This window comes from Sciurus vulgaris (assembly GCF_902686455.1).
Source record: "Sciurus vulgaris genome assembly, chromosome: 2".
Classification (NCBI taxonomy): Eukaryota; Metazoa; Chordata; class Mammalia; order Rodentia; family Sciuridae; genus Sciurus; species Sciurus vulgaris.
Window position 1 is genome coordinate 175,671,472 of NC_136462.1, and position 19,224 is coordinate 175,690,695.

The 19,224-nt window shown below is 48.9% G+C and overlaps 3 protein-coding genes across 6 annotated transcripts; all 3 read right to left on the minus strand.

Moving 5' to 3' along the window:
* Positions 1-648: 648 nt before the first annotated feature.
* LOC306654767 (oxytocin-neurophysin 1-like) lies at positions 649-1,417 on the minus strand (the record flags this gene model as incomplete). Its single annotated transcript, XM_079128620.1, has 3 exons — positions 1,291-1,417; positions 782-983; positions 649-701 (listed from the first exon to the last, which is right to left on the minus strand). Exons 1-3 carry the CDS (start codon positions 1,408-1,410, stop codon positions 649-651), a joined length of 375 nt encoding a protein of 124 aa, XP_078984746.1. The 5' UTR covers positions 1,411-1,417.
* A 12,094-nt stretch (positions 1,418-13,511) lies between these two features.
* MRPS26 (mitochondrial ribosomal protein S26) lies at positions 13,512-15,352 on the minus strand. The gene is made up of 4 exons (XM_079125989.1): positions 15,090-15,352; positions 14,842-14,988; positions 14,629-14,752; positions 13,512-14,022 (listed from the first exon to the last, which is right to left on the minus strand). Exons 1-4 carry the CDS (start codon positions 15,299-15,301, stop codon positions 13,888-13,890), a joined length of 618 nt encoding a protein of 205 aa, XP_078982115.1. The 5' UTR covers positions 15,302-15,352; the 3' UTR covers positions 13,512-13,887.
* A 145-nt stretch (positions 15,353-15,497) lies between these two features.
* On the minus strand, positions 15,498-18,499 carry LOC306653266 (progonadoliberin-2). 4 transcript variants are annotated; one of them, XM_079126238.1, is made up of 4 exons: positions 17,437-18,499; positions 17,165-17,213; positions 16,582-16,745; positions 15,498-16,439 (listed from the first exon to the last, which is right to left on the minus strand). In XM_079126238.1, exons 3-4 carry the CDS (start codon positions 16,736-16,738, stop codon positions 16,312-16,314), a joined length of 285 nt encoding a protein of 94 aa, XP_078982364.1. In that variant the 5' UTR covers positions 16,739-16,745; positions 17,165-17,213; positions 17,437-18,499; the 3' UTR covers positions 15,498-16,311. The 4 variants fall into 4 exon arrangements, with proteins under 4 accessions (XP_078982364.1, XP_078982363.1, XP_078982361.1 ...); XM_079126237.1 differs by lacking the exon at positions 17,165-17,213 and having other exon boundaries at positions 16,582-16,750; XM_079126236.1 differs by having other exon boundaries at positions 15,502-15,604; positions 16,303-16,439; positions 16,582-18,499.
* Positions 18,500-19,224: the final 725 nt, after the last annotated feature.

Here is a 19,224-nt window from a genome sequence, read left to right on the forward strand (position 1 = left end):
GGAGTCAGAGAGTCACTGGATCCCCACTGTCCCTTCCCCTTCCCCTGTACCCCTGTCACACACTGCCTCTCTGTGCAGATGATGGACCCTGTCCTTTTGGACTTCCTCAAGTGTGCCCTGCTCCAGGCCCAGCCCCTGCTGGGAGTGGGAAACTGGGCTGTTTCCACCTCAGTGGAGCTGGCCCTGTTGGGGTCCTCCCTCCTTCTGTCTCCTCAGAATGGTGGCAGCTGTTTGAGACCCTCATGAGCTCAGTTGGACCAGCCCAGCTGAAATGCAGGCCAAGTAGGGAGCAGTCATCCATTCCCCAATGCCTCCCCTCCTTTCTCACCCTCAGACCAGAAAAGAATAGGAGAGGAAGATCTGCTTTATTTCATTTCATTTTATTTATTTTTGTAGCACAGGGATTGAAGCCAGGCTGCTCTGCCACTGAGCTACATCCCCAGCCCCATTCATTTTCCATTTGGAGATAGGATTGCCATGTCGTGGAGAATGTCCTCGATTTTGGAAACCTCCTGCCCAGACATCACAGTCTTTGGGTATACAGGCAAGTGCCACAGTGGGGGTTTCGCTTGATTTTCATTACTTTCAGGGGTGTCTTTGGGGGAATGACGGGTGCTGTGGGAATATGTCCGAAGGCATCCAAAGTCATCATTCAGAAAAGGTGGTCCCGGGGTCGCAGGCGGGGTCGGTGCGGCAGCCATCTGCAAAGAGAGCTGGGGTCAGGGGCGTCTCATCGTGTCTCACTCTGCCCGCGTCCCCGTGCTGGGCTCTCCCCGCTCACCTGGGCTGCAGCAGATGCCAGCGGCCGCGCACCGGCCCCCGCTCCCGCAGGGCTTCTGGCCCGACTGGCAGGGCGACGGCAGGTAGTTCTCCTCCTGGCAGCGCAGCGCCTCGGCTGTGCCCACGAAGCAGCCCAGCTCGTCCCCGCAGCAGATGCTGGGCCCGAAGCAGCGCCCTTGGCCCCCGGGGCCGCAGGGGAGGCACTGGGGGACCGAGAGAGTGAGCGGGAGGGAGGGAGTGAGCGGGAGGGAGGGAGAGGCGGAAGGTGGGGACCCCCTGGAGTCCCGGCTGGGTATGCAGTATTGGGATGGTGGGATTGGAGCTCGGGAGTCTTGGGCTCGCATTGCTGACCCGACCCAGGGGCTACAGGTCCTGGGACGCAGACTGGGGTCAAAGGGCAGAAGTGGAAATCTGCCAAACTGCTTGGGTCCCAGATGAAGAAGGGATGGGATCCAGGGACGGGTGCTGCATGGTTGTGGTCCCTGCGGGTCCTTGTGCTGGGTGACTCACCTTGCGTACGTCCAGTTCCAGCGTGGCCCTTTTGCCACCAAGGGGACAGTTCTGGATGTAGCAGGCAGAGGTCAGAGCCAGGAGGCCCAGCAGGCAGCAGGCAAGGCTGGGGCTGGCCATGGTGTTGTCGCACTGGGTCCCGGGGATCCGTTGCTGCTGGAAGTCTCTCAGGCCTGGCTTTTTTATGCCTGGGCACTGGACCTGCCTAGTAGTGTCTAAGAAGGCTCTCGCATTACTGGTCACAGCAGGTCATTTAGGTCAGACCATGTCAGCCAGGTCAGCCCCTCATTACCACACCAGAGTCGGAGTCAGTGTTTTGCTAATGGACTGAAACATGGTTGGTGGGTGCCCTGGAGAAGGGAGCAGACTGGGTCACCTGGGCCATGAGGGTAGGAAAAGGAGAATTGAGTGATGGGCTGCGGGGAGGGGAGTCCAACCAAGGGATATTTTTCCAGACATCCTATACCTAAAGGAGGGTGTGAGGGAAGGGATGGTGGACCCTAGGGCCTCTCCAGGCAGGAACAGCCCCTGACTGGAACCCCCACCCATACTCCCTGTTCCATACACATACCCTGACCCCCTAGTAGCAAGGTCTCTTCTTCCTAAGCTTAAATAACCAGAAAACCTCCCCACCCCCACACATAGTGACAGCCACTTCCCTGGCACCAGCACCTGCACAGAAAAGATCCTGCTTTCTCCCACCTCTGACGAAAAGTCACCTTTCTTCCAGCTAGGAGCTGGGCTACAGTCCACCGGTATTGGAATTGGCAATACCTGTGACTGTCACCAACACAGATAATAGACAACCTCCCATCATGTACCATTACTGCAAATGTCTCTAAGGATTGTTTAGACTCATGGTCACTTGGAGATCAGAGCATTCTTCACGCTGCCCCTAAGAGCTTGTAATCTAATGGTTTATTAAAGAATCATATTTAGGACAAAATCAAAATGTGTTGCATCATATTGACACCTGAATAGAAATGTAATTGGTTTCTTTTGTAACCCATGATCTTTGTGTGTATGTGTGCTGGTGATTGAAATCATCTTTTGTTTTATGCATTTAAAAACTTCTGGAGGCTGAGATGGTGGGGCACAACTCTAACCCCAGCGACTTGGGAGGCAGAGGCAGGAGGACCCCAAGTTTGAGGCCAGACTCAGCAAATTAGTGAGGCCCTAAGCAACTTAGTGAGACCCTTATCTCAAAATAAAAAATAAAAAGGGCTGGGACAGTGACTCAATGTAAAGCACCCCTGAGTTCAAAATCTCTAGTACCAGAAAACAAAGAAACAAATTTTTGGGGAACTGGGATATGGCTGAGTTCTAGAAAACTTGCATCACACGCGAGAGGCCCTGGTTTCAATCGCTAGCACAGGGGCGGGTCGGTGGTTGTGTGTTGCGGGAGTCATTTCCTCCTCCATGGGTTTCATCTAGTGGAGCAGGTGGGGTGTGGAATAGTGAAATACCCCAGTGGACTAATGTCATAGTTTGGATCTAGTCCTTTCCCAAAAGCTCATGTGTTAAAGGCTTGGTCCTCAGGATGCTGTTATTAGGACGTGGTTCAATCTTTTTCTAGGGGGAGCACTTTTGGTTGCTGGATGCAAGCCCTTGACGTGGCTAATGGGACCTGGCTCCTCATGTCTGTCTCTTGCTTCTCGGCCATGCGGTGAGTGGCTTTGCTCCACCACGTACTCCTGCTGGTATCTGCTGCTTCCTCACAGACCCATAAGCAACAGGCCCAAGGGATCATGGACTGGAACCTCTGAAAGCAGAAGCCAAAACAAACCATTTCCCTTTATAAGTTAATTATCTCTGGTATTTTGGTCTAGTGATGAAAACCTAACAACACAGTTAGGAAACAAAGATCAGCCATAAATTATTTTTCTAGCAATAAACACATGCGTTAGAGGCACTGGGGTGTGGCTCAGGGGCAGTGTGTGCCTAACATGCACAAAACCCTGGGCTCGATGCCCGCACCCCCTCTCCCCAAAGCTGGTAGATTTGTACATGCTATGGGGAAAAAGGGAGGGGCCTGCTGTAATTTCTTTTAGGGTGACCAGTGTGGACTTCTCTATGAAGACAACCTCTGAGCACCGGGAAAAGGAGAGGAGAGAAGCGATTGTGTGAAGAGGGAACCGTGGTTTTCTCTTTTTTCTTTAACGTCTTTGTTTTCTTCCAGTGCTGGAGATCCAGCCCAAGGCCTGCCTGTGCTGGGCATGTGTTCCGCCATGAAGCCATGCTCCCAGCACAACCCTTCTATTATGCCACGGCTTCCACGGGGCAGAGCTCAGGGGGTGGCCTGGGGCGGGAGCTGGCTGGCTCCTGTGCAGTGCTTGGGGTCTCTCAGGGTCAAGGGGTCAGTGGGCTGCATTCCTTTCTGGAGCTCAGGTGATGTGGGCAGAACTTATTTCCCTACAGACATAGACCTCACAGATGCTTGAGAGAGAGAGAGAGAGAGAGAGAGAGAGAGAGAGAGAGAGAGAGAGAGAGAGAGAGAGACTGAGCATGGGGAAGGTGGAAGCCCTCTTGAAAGGGGTCAGGCCCACCAGGACCACTACTCTTTTTTAACTCAAAGTCACACAGGGCAGTGGCCTTCCTTATCTGCAAAACTCCTCTACCTTTGATATAGAATGTAGTGTATTCATGGGAGTCAGATCTCCGTCACTTTTGCCATATTTTTTCCACTGGTTAGAAGAAAGTTGTTGGGTCCCATCTCCATGCAGCAAGAGGAGAATGCACAAAAGTGTGGATACCAGCAGGTGGGAAACGCGGGTCATTTTAACATTCTGCCTCCCATGAAGGGTGAGCATTCTGGGTACAGGAAATAGCAAGTGCAAAGGTCCTGGGGCAGGAATATGTGTGGCATGTTCAAGGAAGAGCAAGGAGGCCAGTGAGCTGGCCAAAGCTGAGTCATCAAAGTTCTGAGGTCAGAAAGGTCTTTAGGGGCTGGGTTCCTAGGTTTGTACTCCAGATGAAACAGGGTACCAAAGAAATTCCAAGCCCTTGCAGGATATCTTTGGATAAAAGACTATGATGCAAAGACACCATACCTGGAGCCAGGTATGGTGGTGTATGCCTATAATCCAGTGACTTGGGAGGATTACAAGTTTGAGCCCAGGCAACTTAGCAAGACCCTGTCTCAAAATAAAATAAAAAAGGGCTGGGGACATATCTCAGTGGTACAACCCCACTGGGTTCAATCCCTAGAACTGAAAACAAAACAAAACAAAAACAAAAACAAACAAACAAACAAAAAACCAGCAAAACAGAAGCTGGGAAAGTGCAGAGAGATTATCCCAGTGTCTCGTGGGTAACGGTGGTAAGGCACGAGTGTCCAGACGTCATCAGGTTACTGTGTACATTTTGAAGGAAGCCCCGACTTGGCCTTGCTGATGGATTGGATGTGGGCTGGAGAGAAAAGGAAGAGTCAAAGACAACTCCAAGGTTTCAGGCCTGAGCAATGGAAGAATGGAGCTGCTTCGACTGGCACGGTTACCCCGAGGTGGCACAGATTAGGCTGGGGATGTCTAGAGGCTCAGCATGAACATGGTTTGAGCTGGCCAGCCCATACCCGAGGAGAACTTGGACAGGCATTGGATACAAGAGTCTGGAGTTCAGGAGACAGGCCTAGGCTGTCTACTGAAGACGCGTGAAGTTGGAAATACAAATGAGTGAGTGACAATACTTTTATTTATTTATCATTATTTTGCAGTGCTGGGGTTGGAACTTGATCATGCTAGGAAAGTGCTCCACCACTGAACTACACCCTAGCCTGAATTTTTAAAAATTCTAATTTAAAAAAAACATTGTATTATAGTTTACATAATGTAAAATTTGCCATCTGAACTACTTTTTTCCCATCCTGAGGATTGAACTCAGTGTTTTGTGCCTGCTAAGCAAACACTGTACCACTGAGCAACATCCCCACACCCTTTGAACTTTATTTTGAGGCTGAGTCTTGCTAAGTTGTCCAGGCTGGTCTTGAACTTGCCATCCTTTTGCCTCAGCCTCCCAGGTAGCTGGGATAACAAATGTTTGACATTATACCTCACCTGGTATAATTTCTTTATTTTTTTTTTTTAAGAGACAGGGTCTTGCTATATTGCCCAGGCTGGTCTCAATTCTCTGAGATCAAGGGTTCCTTCTTTCTCCGTCTTCTGAGATTTCAGGCATATGCCACTGCACTATTTTAGTAAATTTAAGCAGAAATGCAACTATTCCTATGATCCAGTTTTAAGATACTTCCACCCCCACAAAAACTTCCCTCATGCCTCAATCCTGCTCCCATTTCCAGCCCCAGGAAACCACTGACATAGATTTGCCATTTCTAAAAATTCTCCATCAATGAGATCATGAAGTACATAATTATTTGTGGTTTGTTTTGCCAGTACTTTTGAGGCTCATCCTAGTTATTTTCTCTATCAGTAGTTCATTCCTTTTTATTATTTTTCATTCCATTGTGCAGATGAGCCATAATTTATTTATCTACTCACTGGTAGATGGACAGTTCACTGTTTCCAGCTTGGGGCTGTTAGGGGTACTCTATGAATAGTTATGAACATGTCTTTGGTCATTTGTTTTCATTTCTCTTGGGTAGTTAACTAGGAGTAGGGTTGCTGGGTCTTATGGTAAGTGCTTTTTAAGAGGTGGGGGTGTGACTCATTGAAGAGCACTTGCCTAGCATGTGCGAGGCCCTGAGTTAAACCCCAGCATGGCACTGTTAAAAAAAAAAAAAAAAAAAAAGTGCGAAAGATTCCCCCCATCTAAGGGGCAGTGCTGCTGCCTGGTGGCCCCTGAGCATGGACTGGCCCCCTACAAGATCCTGGAGGGAGGTAAGGCTGAGGGGACTGAGATGGTAAGGCTCAAGTGTCCCTTAGAGCCTTGGTCTTTGGTCACATGTGCTGGGCCTGTTTAAGGTAGATGCTGAGGCTGCCGCCTGTATTTTCACACCCCTGTGGCAGCACTGCCACCAGAAATCTCACAGAGGTGGAGTGACGCAGCACTGGCTCTGGGGTTCCAGTTTCAACAAGGCTCTGAGTACTGCTCATGTGTATGTACATCGAGTCCCACGTTGCACACCTTGAATATATACGATTTTTATTTGCCAAGTATACCTCAGTAGAGTTGGGGAAAATAAACTGGAAAAAAAAAAAAAAAAGCTTCTCATTAATTCTTTTTCTCCGTTGAGTTATCATCCCCATCCATGCCGTTGTTGATGGGACAGAGACCCATGTTAGTTGTCAATGCAGAACACAGTTCCTCCCCCAGATGTCTGTGGGCCAAGTGCACAACTGGACTTCCAATAGGCTATCCTGCTGTTCTCCATGGCCAGCTGCTTTTGGTGGATGGGTACATGGTTAGACCAGAGAATCCATTGCCTGCCCTCTTTTTCTGTAAGTGGAGTTTCTGAGTCAAAAAATGTGTCAGCCTGAGGATGCAGCTCGGTGGTGGAGTGCTTGCCTACCGTGTACAAGGTCAATACCTAGCACTGAGGGAAAACAACAAAAGCATCTTTGAATGTTGGTGCTGGAAGTAGCTTGCTGGTCCCTGGAGAATAGTGCCTGACTTTGATGGTCCAGGCGCTTCACAATGGAAAGTGTCAGGTTGGCTTTGATGAGAAGCCAGTGTGGTTGAGCCTATGAACAGCCTCCAATCCTTGCCACCTTGACCACTTTGTAAGGATTTAGGTGGACAGGGACAGAGGACGTCTAACAGGCAAAGTCATCTTGTTTACTGATTAGTGATAGCCACTTTTGCAGTGATCTTTTCTAAGAGGGACATAAATGTTCTCCAACTTTAGGTCCATTCTAAGAGATCCATCCAAGCACTCTTCCACAGACCTCTATGTTATCATCCTCCAACCAAATTTGTACTAAGTTCCAAGTCCTTTATCATCCGGCCCAATCAATAGCTACTTATCCGTCCCCAAGCCTTCTCTAGTTCCAGGCAAAGTGGGTGTAATATTATTTGGAGAAGTAGATTCCCTTTATTGTCCTTCAGAACCATCCATGAGCACGACAGCAACACCATAGCTGTCTGCCATCTGCATATGAACCATCTGAAAACTGAGCTCCATATTTTTCTCTTTGGTTAACTGTTCCCCTGAGGTTTAAAGTCTGAGTGAAAGAGGACCCCTGCATATAAGGATCATCAACACCTGCCTTCAGGAGCAGAGTGGGCCCACACATACCACTTCCACCTAATTTTGTGGCTCATTGTTAGAAGACAATTCTCCATGGATTTCTCCATGAATTTTTCACATTCCTATGTAATTCATGAGTTCCTGGAAGTGGAGATGATGAGCAAAGGGTCTTGGGAATTAGAGATGGTGTATCCTCCAGAGGTGTTTAGAGACGTATCTTTTTGGAGATACCCCAGAATAAGAAAGATAAGGTTGCCTCCTTTTATTTTTCCTCCTTTAGGAGATTTGCTTAAATTCCAGAAAATGAATAACCTCTCTTTCCAGTGGTAGAATATATGTTGAACATGTAGAAGGTCCTGCGTTCAATTTCCAGCACTAAAAAAAAAATTAATTTTCCATATAAGGCAGCAATTCCATCTCTGGGTATATACCCAAAACAATCAAAAGCCAGGTCTTGAAGAAACATTTGTGCTTCCATATTTATAGCACTATTCACAATAGCCAAAAGGTGGAAGCAACCCAAGTTTCCATTAGTGGATGAATAGAAAAGCATAATGTACTGTGTACATATGATGGGATTCAGCCTCAGCTAGGAAGGAAATTCTGGCACATGCTACAACATGGTTGAACACTGAGATCATGCTAAGTGAAATAAGCCAGTCACAAAACTTTGTGATTCCATTTACATGAGATTCATGAACTAGTTAAATTCACAGAGACAAAAGTAGAGTGTTGACTTCTCAGGACTCTGGGGAGGAGAAAATGGAACTTGAAATGTTGGGATCAAAAGTTTGAGGGGTTGGGGTTGTAGTTCAGTGGTACAGCACTTGCCTAGCATGGATGAGGCACTGGGTTTGATCCTCAGCACCACATTAAAAAAGTAAAAAAAGTAAAAATTAATTAATTAATTAATTAATTAAAGGTAAAATTCTTTTAAAAAAAAACTTTGATGTATTGGGTAGATAGTGGCATTCTGGTTATTTGGAGGGTCCTTGCTCTGAAAAGGTATATACTTAAGTATTTACAGCTGAAGTATCACGATGTCTGCCATTTACTTTCAAATGAGAAAAAGACGATGCATAGAGAAGCAGATTAAAGTCAGTGCAGTTTCAGAGGCAACAGAGATAACAACTAGCTAGGATCCTTTTTGGGGATGCAGTACTGGGGATTGAACCCAGGGGTGCTTTACCACTGAGTTACATTCCCAGCCCTTTATTATTGTTATTATTATTTTTATTTTGAGACAGGGTCTCACTAAATTCCTTAGGGCCTGGCTAAATTGCTGAGGTTGCTTCTAACTTGCAATCCTCCTGTCTCGAATTACAGATGTGAACTACAGCACTGGATCCAGTTAAGTTTCTAATACCCTTCCTTCATTATTTCGTTTGTTTAAAAAAAAAAAAAAAATGCAGTCAAATTTACCAACTTTAACGGTCAGAATTTTAAGGGTCCTGTCACTATCTTGATGAGACTTCCCTCTGCAGGAGATAAGGGGAACTGCAGGCAGATCTTGGCCTCTCAGGAATTCATTGCCAATTTGACCACATTTGTTAGTCCATAGTATGAGATTGTGACCATGCTCAAAAAAGGGGGGCGGGGCATGTCTAGGGGTGTAGCCCAGGGGTATAGTGTGTGCGAGGCCCTGGGTTCAATCCCCAGTACCAAAACAACCAAAAATGTGCATGTAACATATATTGAACATGTATGTCCCTGTCACTGAGCTTAGAGCTTAGCTTTACATAAACTCTAATTTAATCACCACAATAATCTTACAGGTAGATATCAGTATTATCTCTCTTTTACTCTTGAGGAAACTAAGGCACAGGACAACTAAGAAATGTTCCCAAAGACACACCAGTGGTAAGTGGAGGAACTGGGATTCAAACCCGAGGGATGCACCAGTCTTGTAATTACAAAGCTATGTAGCCCTTCCTGGAGATTTCTCTAGTTTTTATTCTGTATGGATTTCCAGGTAGAAGTGAATAGGGCATCATACAAACATTCTCTCATCTCTCTTGGACTTCCTTCCTTCCTTCCTTCCTTCATTCTTTCCTTCCTTCTTTCCTTCCTTCTTTCCTTCCTTCCTTCCTTCCTTCCTTCCTTCCTTCCTTCCTTCCTTCCTTCCTTCCTTCCTTCCTTCTTTCTTTCCTTCCCTCTTTCCTTTTCTCCTGTTTCTTCTGCTTCTCTTCTTTCTGTCCTTCTTTTTTTCTTTTTGGCAAAGTCTTGTCAAAGCATGTAGTCTAAAATTTCATTTCAATGTGTTTGAAAATGCCTGGGGTTATAGCTCAGTAGTAGAGCACTTGCCTAGCATGCCCAAAGCTCTGGGCTTGATTCCCAGCACTGAACAAAAAATTCCCTATAAAACAATTCCACTTTTCCCACTGTTAATTCTACAAGTTGTGAGAAACATTTCTTCTAAAAAATCAGTCTGATGCTAGTACTTTTTATGTAGTTCTCAACTCCCAGGGAAGCTGCAAGCTGGCAAACCACATTTCCCAGATTTCCTTGTTAGCTGGCTGCCGTTTGGTAGGGACAATAATCTAGGAGATACTGGCAAAAGATGTTTTTTTAATAACTTGCATGTGATTGTACATGTTTATGGGGTACGATGTATATGTGAAAACTAGTATATCCATTACTTTAAACATTTATCATTTCCTTGTTGTGAGAACATGCCAAGTCCTACTTCTTTAAAACTGGGCATTATGTTAGCTTGTCACCCTGCTGTGCAAGAGTACTAGCATTTATTTCTGCCATCTACCTGTACTATTGTTCTGGTAGACCATCATTTCCCCTTAAAAGATTTGTGTTTAGGTCAGAGGAAGGCAAGCAAATCCATCTTCTCCATGTCTGGGGCATCTCTGGTAGTTACAACAGATGAGGGCAGGCTGGGTTCCTGCCCAATGACTATGGTCCAACAACAGCAGCAGCTGGTAGCAGCAATAACACCTACAGGCTCTGGCTCTGGCAGTAACAGGCAAAGCCATGGTTGACATTTATACCTCAAGTTTCAAATTTCCCAGACACAAAATTTATCTTCCAGACCATTTCTTTCCCTCAGTAGCCAACATTTAAAAAAAAAAAAAAAAAGTGTGAAATACAACATAACTTTCCTAGGACCTTGAATCATGGGCCAATTATTTTACCCCCAATAAGAGGAAATGCCCAAACACATGGGGAGATGACTGGGTGTCTGTGATCCACAGGCCACTGCACAGTACTGGTAAGGACTCATGTTGCTATGAAGCTCTGAACTTCTATTGTTTTCCCAGGCCCTTTTATGGCACTACAGTGGGATTCTTCCTTACAGGTTTTTTACTTCAAGAGCTTATAACCTCAGAGGTTGACTCAGGCAGCATTTAGTTCTTTGACATGGATGTTCACTTTATAATAATTCATTACACTTCATGTTTATTGTTTATGCATTTACCTGCACTGAGAATATATTTGTTAAAGTACCCAACCAGGGAAGTAAGTGGTCACCATCATCACTAGACTGGCCTGTCTCATGTTTTTTGGATTCCAATATTGCCTTTTTTTTTTTCTCCTTCCCACTGTTGATCAAATCCAGGACCTCCTGAATGGTAGGCATGCACTCTACCACTGAGCTCTACTCCCAGTCCTGCAATATTACTTTGAATGGAAGGAAGTCCTGCATTTGGGAAGGAAAAACGAATTCCAAGCTTGACTCTTTCTGCCAGAATCAGTCTATTTCAGCAGTCAGCTGGGTTTATTTCCTATGTGTCTGTTTCAACTCCATACTTAAAAGTACAGGGGGAGTTTTCCCACAGATTTCAGAGACTCTTGGACACCTCTGTTTTCCATGCAGAAAATTTGGAGTACTTTGGAAAAATGTGAGGAGTAACTTTAGGTTGAATTAGACCCAGCGGGGTCTCCTTGACAGAAGAGATTAACAAGGCACCTAGTGCCTATTAGCCTGGCAAGCCAATTCTTCTTTTCCTATCCACTTGAACCACTGCAAGCTGTTTCCCGTCATTTGGCAGCAGTCTGGCACCCTCACTATTCAGCCTAAGAGATGACCAACTCTGCAATTTTGCATAGTCTTATCTTCAAGACCTTGACCACCCATCCATCCCCAGGACTTCATAGCAGTCCACCTCATTGATATCATGCTGCTTAGCTTGGAGGATTAGGAGTGAGAGTCAAGTGTTGTAGTAAGACACTTATGTGTGACTGGGGAGATAAATCCTGGAAGGGGTGAGGGGCTGCTCATTCATCAGTTTCTGGGGGAACAGAAAACCTTCCCTCCCCAAAGTGGAAATACAAATTGCACTTGTACCCTGACCCATCCTGTCTACTCCCTGGGCACAAAGCAGGGTGTCTCCCCTCCTCAAATCTTAAGAAAGCACTCACATTTGGGTGTTCTGCTCCAGATGCATTTACTGGGTAGCCCTCAAATTTATCACTTATCTCTGAGACCTGGAACAAGAGAATCTTCTCTAGGTGGTCCAGGCTGCAGCAAGTATGATTCTGGCAACCCTATCCCTTACAACCCAGCAGAGCATGTATCGTAAATAGGAGACCCAACCGTTTGGAACTTGAGGCAAGAATGAGAAGAGCCCCTGGTATTTGAGCAAGACCATGGCTATCAGATTAACCATCCAGGGTTCTGCTAGAAGTTAAGACATTCTACAGTGGGATACCACAAAACTGTAGCCTGGACTGGTGGGAACTAATAGCCTACCCATGCCCCATATAGCACTGATCCATTAGAAACAGTACAGATGAGACTGGACTCGAGTTACCCTTAAAGGTAAAAGCTGCCTATATTTGGGCCCATATGAGGAAGATGGCTGTGGGTGGAGAGTGAAATGCTGAAGCTTGGTTGATAGGTAGTTCTGCATGACACACTGACTTCAGCAGGTGAATGCCAAGGTGATATAGCCCCATACAGGACGTTAGATAGCACTAGTGAAAGGATCAACCCAAAGAGCTTCAAGAAGGTATTATACTGGGTCCCATCTGAAGAGACAGATCGTTTGTGTCTGGATCTTGGTGCAAACTTGGGAAAGAATGAAACTGGAAGATGGTGACAAGGAGGTTCAGAAAGGAGTACGTACATAAAAATGGGTTTCCTAACATGGGCTATGTTCCATGTCAAAGTTACCACAGGCGTCCACTGCAGGGAATCAGATGGTCCACTTCTCCCCACGATGAAGCCTGAAGTTGTGGACTAAGTTGTCAAATCACAGCCCACGACATTTGCTCATTGGCTCCCATCACCCTGGAAGCTATTTTGGGTACCTGAAAGCAGAGACCCCACTGTGCTCTGTCCAGAATCAGTGCCACGGGAGAGAACTATTACCAGCTAAGAAGGGGGCCATGGCTCTCAGGGTTGGGGCACCGCCTCTGCTTGCCTCTTGACAGCTGTTTCCTCACCTTGGAACATGAGGGGCTGCCCATATTCCCTAATCTCTATGGATTCTTGGGAATCCCCAAGCCATCTACAAGAGTCATGTAAAAATCTGGGTTCAGTTCTTTTTCCTCTGGTGGTATCTAAAGTTCATGTAAATGGCAGCAAAGGGGAAACAGCTGTCTGGGGCAAACATCTTTGTCCTCATCTCACGGCTTGCTTGAGGGCCTGAATGGATCTACCTGCTCAACTTATTCAATTTTGAGTGCCCATATCCCTGGCACCCATAAGGTTTGGTCCAAGGGCTTGACAAGCCACATGATGTCAAAAAGACTTAGTCAACTAGGCCTCCCCTGCCAGCACTAATTTTGAGTGGTCTAAGAATGCTGGGCATGCCAGGGCAGATGTAGGTCACTAAAATCACAGGTGGAGAGCTACTAGAAGTAGGGTCATGAACATGCCACACCCTGGCCAGCAAAGTCCAGGATTAAGCAAAAGCAGACCTGTGGCCAATGGTTAGCCAGGTCAGATAACAGGTGTATGATACCAGTGCTTAGCCAGTAGTCTAAAGCTCCAAATCAGGGACAATAAACTTTTTCTGTAAAAAGTTAATAACAAATATTTTACATTTTGTGAGTCACTCAGTATCTACTCCAACTCATCTGTCATTGTAGTAGCACAAAAGTAGTAAGAGAATAGACAAGGTTGTGTTCCAATAAAACTTTATTTACAAAAACAGGCAGCAGGTCACATTTGGTTTAAGGACTGAAACCAACCACTGCCCTTGATGACAGGAGAGAGCCTGACTGCCCGAGAGGACTGTCACCCAGTTCAATTCTCTGTGAGATGGAAAACACTCTACGGTCTGGTGCAGTCCTGAGGTTGTACTTGAGGAAGAACAGGTCACTGTGTTTGAGAGTTTCTGACCAAGTGGTGGGTGCAGAGGCCAGAACATGAAGGCAGCCTTGGAAAAGTCTGAGCTTTTCTCCTTAGAAACACAACTACTTCATTCCAGATCAGGCCCAGCCTTCCTACCCCCATATACACTCTGTCCCTGGTGGGACCTGTCCTTACTGGGCCCCTAGGAGCCCCTGTGCTGAGGCTTGACCACCAGACCCTCTTTGGTGATGGCCCAGTTGTAGTCCTTCGGATTGTCCAAAGCTTCTTCCACCCGCGCCTCCAGATTCTCTCGGGTGATGAAGTTTTTAGCCTCCTCCTATTGGAAGAGAAAAGGCCAGCTGCATGGGAGCCCTGCACATGCTGGGAGCCTGCTGGCCTCAAGCCCACCTAGGGAGAGGCTCCAAGCTCTCCCTGGGAAACTAGCTGGAGTCCAGGGCCTCTTTGAGTTCCCTACTGTCCTTCCAGTGGAATAATTTCAGCCTCGGTCATATTCCTCTTTATTAGACAACCATCCTGGGAACACAGCCAGAGCCCCAAGCCCCAGCTGTGATAAGCTCTGTGTCTCACCGGGTGGATTCAGTCCCTCAAGCTACCTAGTTACTTCTCAAACTCGTCTGTTTTGCTCTTATAACTTTAATTCAAGCCTCATCCACTGCCTCTGGATTATTCCTCACTGGTATCACGCGCCAATCTCAGCAAGGCATATTCAACCTTTCAATGACTTTATCACCTGCAAGGTCAAACACGCGCTCCTTGTGCGCACCCGGGCTTACCACCTGCCAGGAACTTGAACGCTTTCCCAATTCCACTCCCACGTCCACTCTCGGTGCTTCACAGGCATTCCCCTCGGGCCCCTTCCCTCAGATCCTTTTGCTGAGTCTGCATGCCCCCAATCCCCAACGTCTCCGGGGCTGCGGCCCACCTGCAGACGCAGCACTTCTTGCTCCTTGAGCTGCATCCTGGCTTGCTCCTCCCGGGCGCGGCGGACCCGTTCCTCGGCCTGCCGCTGCTCCTGCTCCTGCGCCTCCAGCCGAAGTCTCGCTAGCCTGCAAGAGGGAGGAGGCCGAAGCTGACCGGGGCCCCCGCTTCTCCCGGGCAGGCCACAGGGCTGCGCCCCGCCTCGCGCTCCACTCACCGCAGCTCCTGCAGCCGCCGGTTCTCCGCCTGATTCCAGGCCATCAGCTCCCGGTGCTCGGCGGCATCCTCCTGCGCTCTGCGTTCTGCCAGGACCCCGGCTCGGGCCTCATGCACCTTCTTCCGCACCTCGGACACGAACTCGAGCCTGGGCGGGGATGCGCTCCAAGTCGGCACCCTCTCTGCCCGCCCGCTTGCCCCAACACTCCCGAGGACGCCTACGGTCACCTGCCCCTGCGTCACACACACCTGAGGGCGCGCACAGTCTGGCGGTACTGCCGGTACCGCTCCGCCAGGACGAAGAACTCCGCAGGATCCACCGCGGGCGGTGTCTTCACGAGCCCGACCTTGGACTTGGCGGGCGGGTCGTGGCGGGTCTTGCGGCCGCGCGCGGGCAGCAGTAGCAGGGCCGGAGCCCGGCATGGGGGGAGCGCGCCCAGGCCGCCCAGGGTACGCAGCATGGCCGCGCCGCTTCCCGGTCGCCCGCCACCGCTGGGCCCGGAAGCGGCCGCGGGGAACCACGGAACCTGCAGTCCTCCGGGCCCCCGCCCCTCCCCAGGGGGCGGAGCTCGCGCGCTGCTACCCGGCCCGCCACCCCCGCCCCCGGGCTCGGCCCCGCCCTCCCTCCGGGCCGCCCCTCCCTCCCCCTTAGGGGTCTCAGGGGAGGGGAATAGGAAGGGGACAAAGGAAGGGCTCGAGGCAACAGCTTGGCCGACTTCACACTTTTATTGAAGGATGGAGGGACGCGGCGCTCGAGCTGCGTTCTGTGGAGGGAGGGGGCGTCATACTTTGGGCAGAGCTGCTCGGTCCCCTTCCCTCCTGCCATCTGGCCGGTTGGCCTGCTTTCACGTTGCTAGGATGCATCCCTACCCTATAGAAGCCTAAGAACCCAGCGTGGGGATTTCCAGTCCCCTGGGCAGGTGGCCCTGTGCACCCCAAACAAACCTGATGTGTAAAAATATGAGCTCACATCGCAGAAATTAGGCGATAAGGTTGTAGCTCCTAGGAACTTAGCACTTCCTCCTTTAATGTGCTCCTCTGGTGCACTTTAAATGTGTTCCATTTGCGAACTAGTAATAAGTCATTTTCTTACATCTGTCTTCTTCTATGGTCTTGGGGAGGTCTATAGTCACTGAGTTGTTCTGAGTGCAAGTCAGTGACAACCTGGCTCTTCGAGCACTGCTATCTGTGAGGTGCACCTCTTCCCTCTGACCAGGGGGCTCGCCCACCTTGAGACACGCTGACTTAGCTGTCAAGAAGTCCGGCGGTACTGCCGGTACCGCTCTGTCAGGATGAAGCTACCACTGTCTTATATATGGGCCCTATAAGTACAGTTGTTCTACTGGGGATACTGGGGCAAGGGGCATCCCAGTGGTGTCTCATACGCCCCAGTCCCCAGCCAAGATGGCCAAAGGGGACCCATGGCAGTTCTTGAATGATGGGGCCCTCTCACCACACTCACCATTAGGGTCTACATCAGATGCTGGTTCCTGTGGAGGGACCACCGGGCCATGGTCCTGCCCTCCCAGGGCATTGGATCCTCAGGGGCAGCCAGCGCATCATTTGGTAGGCTATGGGCAGCCTGGTTTGGGTTGCCTGCTGCAGTGCCCATGACCCTTCCTCAGAAGGGAACAAAGGCTGAGGCCTGCCCCCACCTCCCTAACCCAGGAACCAGGTAAGTGGAGAAGCCTGAGCCAACACTGTCTTCTTCCCACTCAAGCTGGGAAAACCTCTGACCAACCTGAGGGCCTAAGAGCACTTGGGAGGTCCTGGAGTGAGCTGGAGGCTCGCTTTCCTCCCGGGTACCAGCCATAGGACCAGTGCTGAGCCTTCGAGGGTCCAGGGTGGGCAGTCAGCAGCAGCAGCAGCAGCAGGAGGCCTAATCTAGAGCTAGCCATGGCAGGGCTGCTCTGTACAACAGTAGAGAGCACTCAAAAAGTCTGACACTCCCAGACATACCCTTTCTTTCTCAAGGGTTACCCTGGATAAATGGCATCTCAGGCCAGCTCATTATTTTCCAAAGCCTTTCCCCCTCTGCTAATGCTCCTCACCCCAGGTCTACAGGGGTATAGACCCTGAGTGACCCCAGTGTGAGCCAGTGGGGAATGCCCCAGGAACCAGTCTTCCCCCAGAGTTCTGGAGCAGAGCCCCGCTCCCCAGCTCGCCAGCTCAAAAGGAACTTCTAGTCACTCAGGCCCATCCCTCCTTCCTTCGAGAAGTTCTTAAAGTGGAAGGTTGAGAGAACAAACTTCAGTTCAATAAATGGGAAGGATGGTCATGGGAATTCTCCATGAGTCAGTGGCAGAGTGGGGCATCTCTAGCACCCGAGTGTCTGCTCCTTTTCTTTGTGGCCTGTCCTCTTTTCCACGGGAGCTGGGAATGTGGGATGGATGTGTGGTAAGTGGAGTAAGTGCTTCCAACCCTTGTCCCTCACGCCAGGAGTGATAAGCTCAAGAAGAGATTAATAGAGTTGGGGTGAGAAGAAAGGAAGGGGGGTCTTACTGGGCATGATTGAAGGGTGGAGGGGCTTGGGAGAGAGACAGTGTGCCATGCACCCACAGAGCGCTACAGTTAGGAGGATAGCATTCTTACTCACCAAGGGAGAGCTGTGGATGAGGTGGCTCCTTCAGGCAGCTGCAGACCCTAATCAGACAGCCCTGGGATTTATTGACCAGGAGGTGGCTTCCCCTGCAACTGGCCCACCCGATCCCAGTGACGTCTTGAAAAGGGGGTGGAGTCGTGAAGTGCTGGGCACCCAAACCCCTCCCGCTGTACCCAAAGCATGAATACTAGGCTGCTGCTGGCTCTAAGGCCACCAGACAGATGCTTCCTCCCCTCCCTCATCTTCCCAGGAGACTGAAGTCATACAAAAAATCAAAATGGCTGCAGAGTGGTCAAAAGAAGAACAACAATCTTTTCCTGAGTCTTAAAGTTTTACTGACCGTGGTAAATTGCCACACTGGTTTCATGTTGGGAAATGAACCTGACAAGAGGGAACAAATTTCTGTAATTAAATACCTTTTAAGGTTTGAAAAATACCAGCATGACCAGTTTTGTCTCCTGACGTAGATATTCCAGTTTCCACTGGACTTCAATTCTATTTATCTCCCCCAAAGTTGCATGGGGTCACTTCTAATTCTACAAGCCCAGCCCACACCTTCCCTTCCAGACACGCCTAACTTGTTTCCCAATTTGCAAATCTACTTCACACCTGGATAAGACTGGCTTTGCTTTTATCTTAACCTCCTTTATGATTTCTTGGTTTATAGAAGTCACAGGAATTCTACTCCAGGCTGGTCCACGTCCCAGTCTCATCTTCAACTTCCTATGCTGCGTCAAACTCTTGCCCTGGAGCTCTACATAGCTCTCCCTGACCCGAAGGAAACTGTCTTAGAGAAGGGCAACACATTGGGATTCCCTGACCCAGCTCAGGGCTCTGCCCAGTGGAAAAGTGGGTAATGAGTGGGGTGCTCAGCAACCTGATCAGATATCTGGTGGAGGTTGTGACCACTCTCCCAGAGGGCTTGTTTGCTCACCTATAAAATGGTATGGATGGAAGTGTTCACATCCATACACCTGGCACCAGGGATGGGTCACTCCAGTTTTGGGTGGGTTTTTTGTGGGGTATTACCAACCTCTGCTTGCCCCCACCAGCATGTCCATGGGCTTCACTGTGACGCATGCCAGTAACATCTGACCATTCCCTCCCCTGCCCCACCTACACCCCTCCTCTTCTCCAGCAGTGTCCCTTCATCTTTGTTTCCCCTGCTCCAATGATCTTTCATTTTGGTCATTGTACTTTTCAACACTAAAAGCAGTCTCCTTTTAGTTGTCAACCGGCGGTAATTTTATCCCCCAAGGTTTGAACCCCTCTTCATCCTGTGCTTACCCAGAACCATTTGTGAATTGGACATCGCGCACCGGCGATCCTGGAAACCAGCCTGTGTCTCCAAGCCTGTGTCAGTGGCTCAGCTTTCCACTGCTAACCATCAGCCTCGAGGGGGTCAGAGCTCTGTTCACAGGGTTAATAGCCAATCTCCACATCTGAACTCAGCAGCAGATGCCAGTGCCAGGGTCAGGATTGGCACTGTAGTGACCAGAGTCATTGGGCAAGAAGGTGCGTCATATCCGTGACAAAGATGGGAAAGGGTCACAACAGACACCGGGGGCAGTCCTGGCACCTGGGCTTCGGGATGGGCACATATGTGACTTTCCAAATTGACTTATTAGCAGAGACCTGAAATGAATGTGGGGACTGTATGTTCAGTTCAATTGTTTTGGGAAATACACAGACTTCGTTAGCTGGATGATTCTTAGGAAAACATTTACTTTATGGTTTAGTGAAAATAACTCTGAATTCAATCAACTAGCCTTGTTCTCTGGT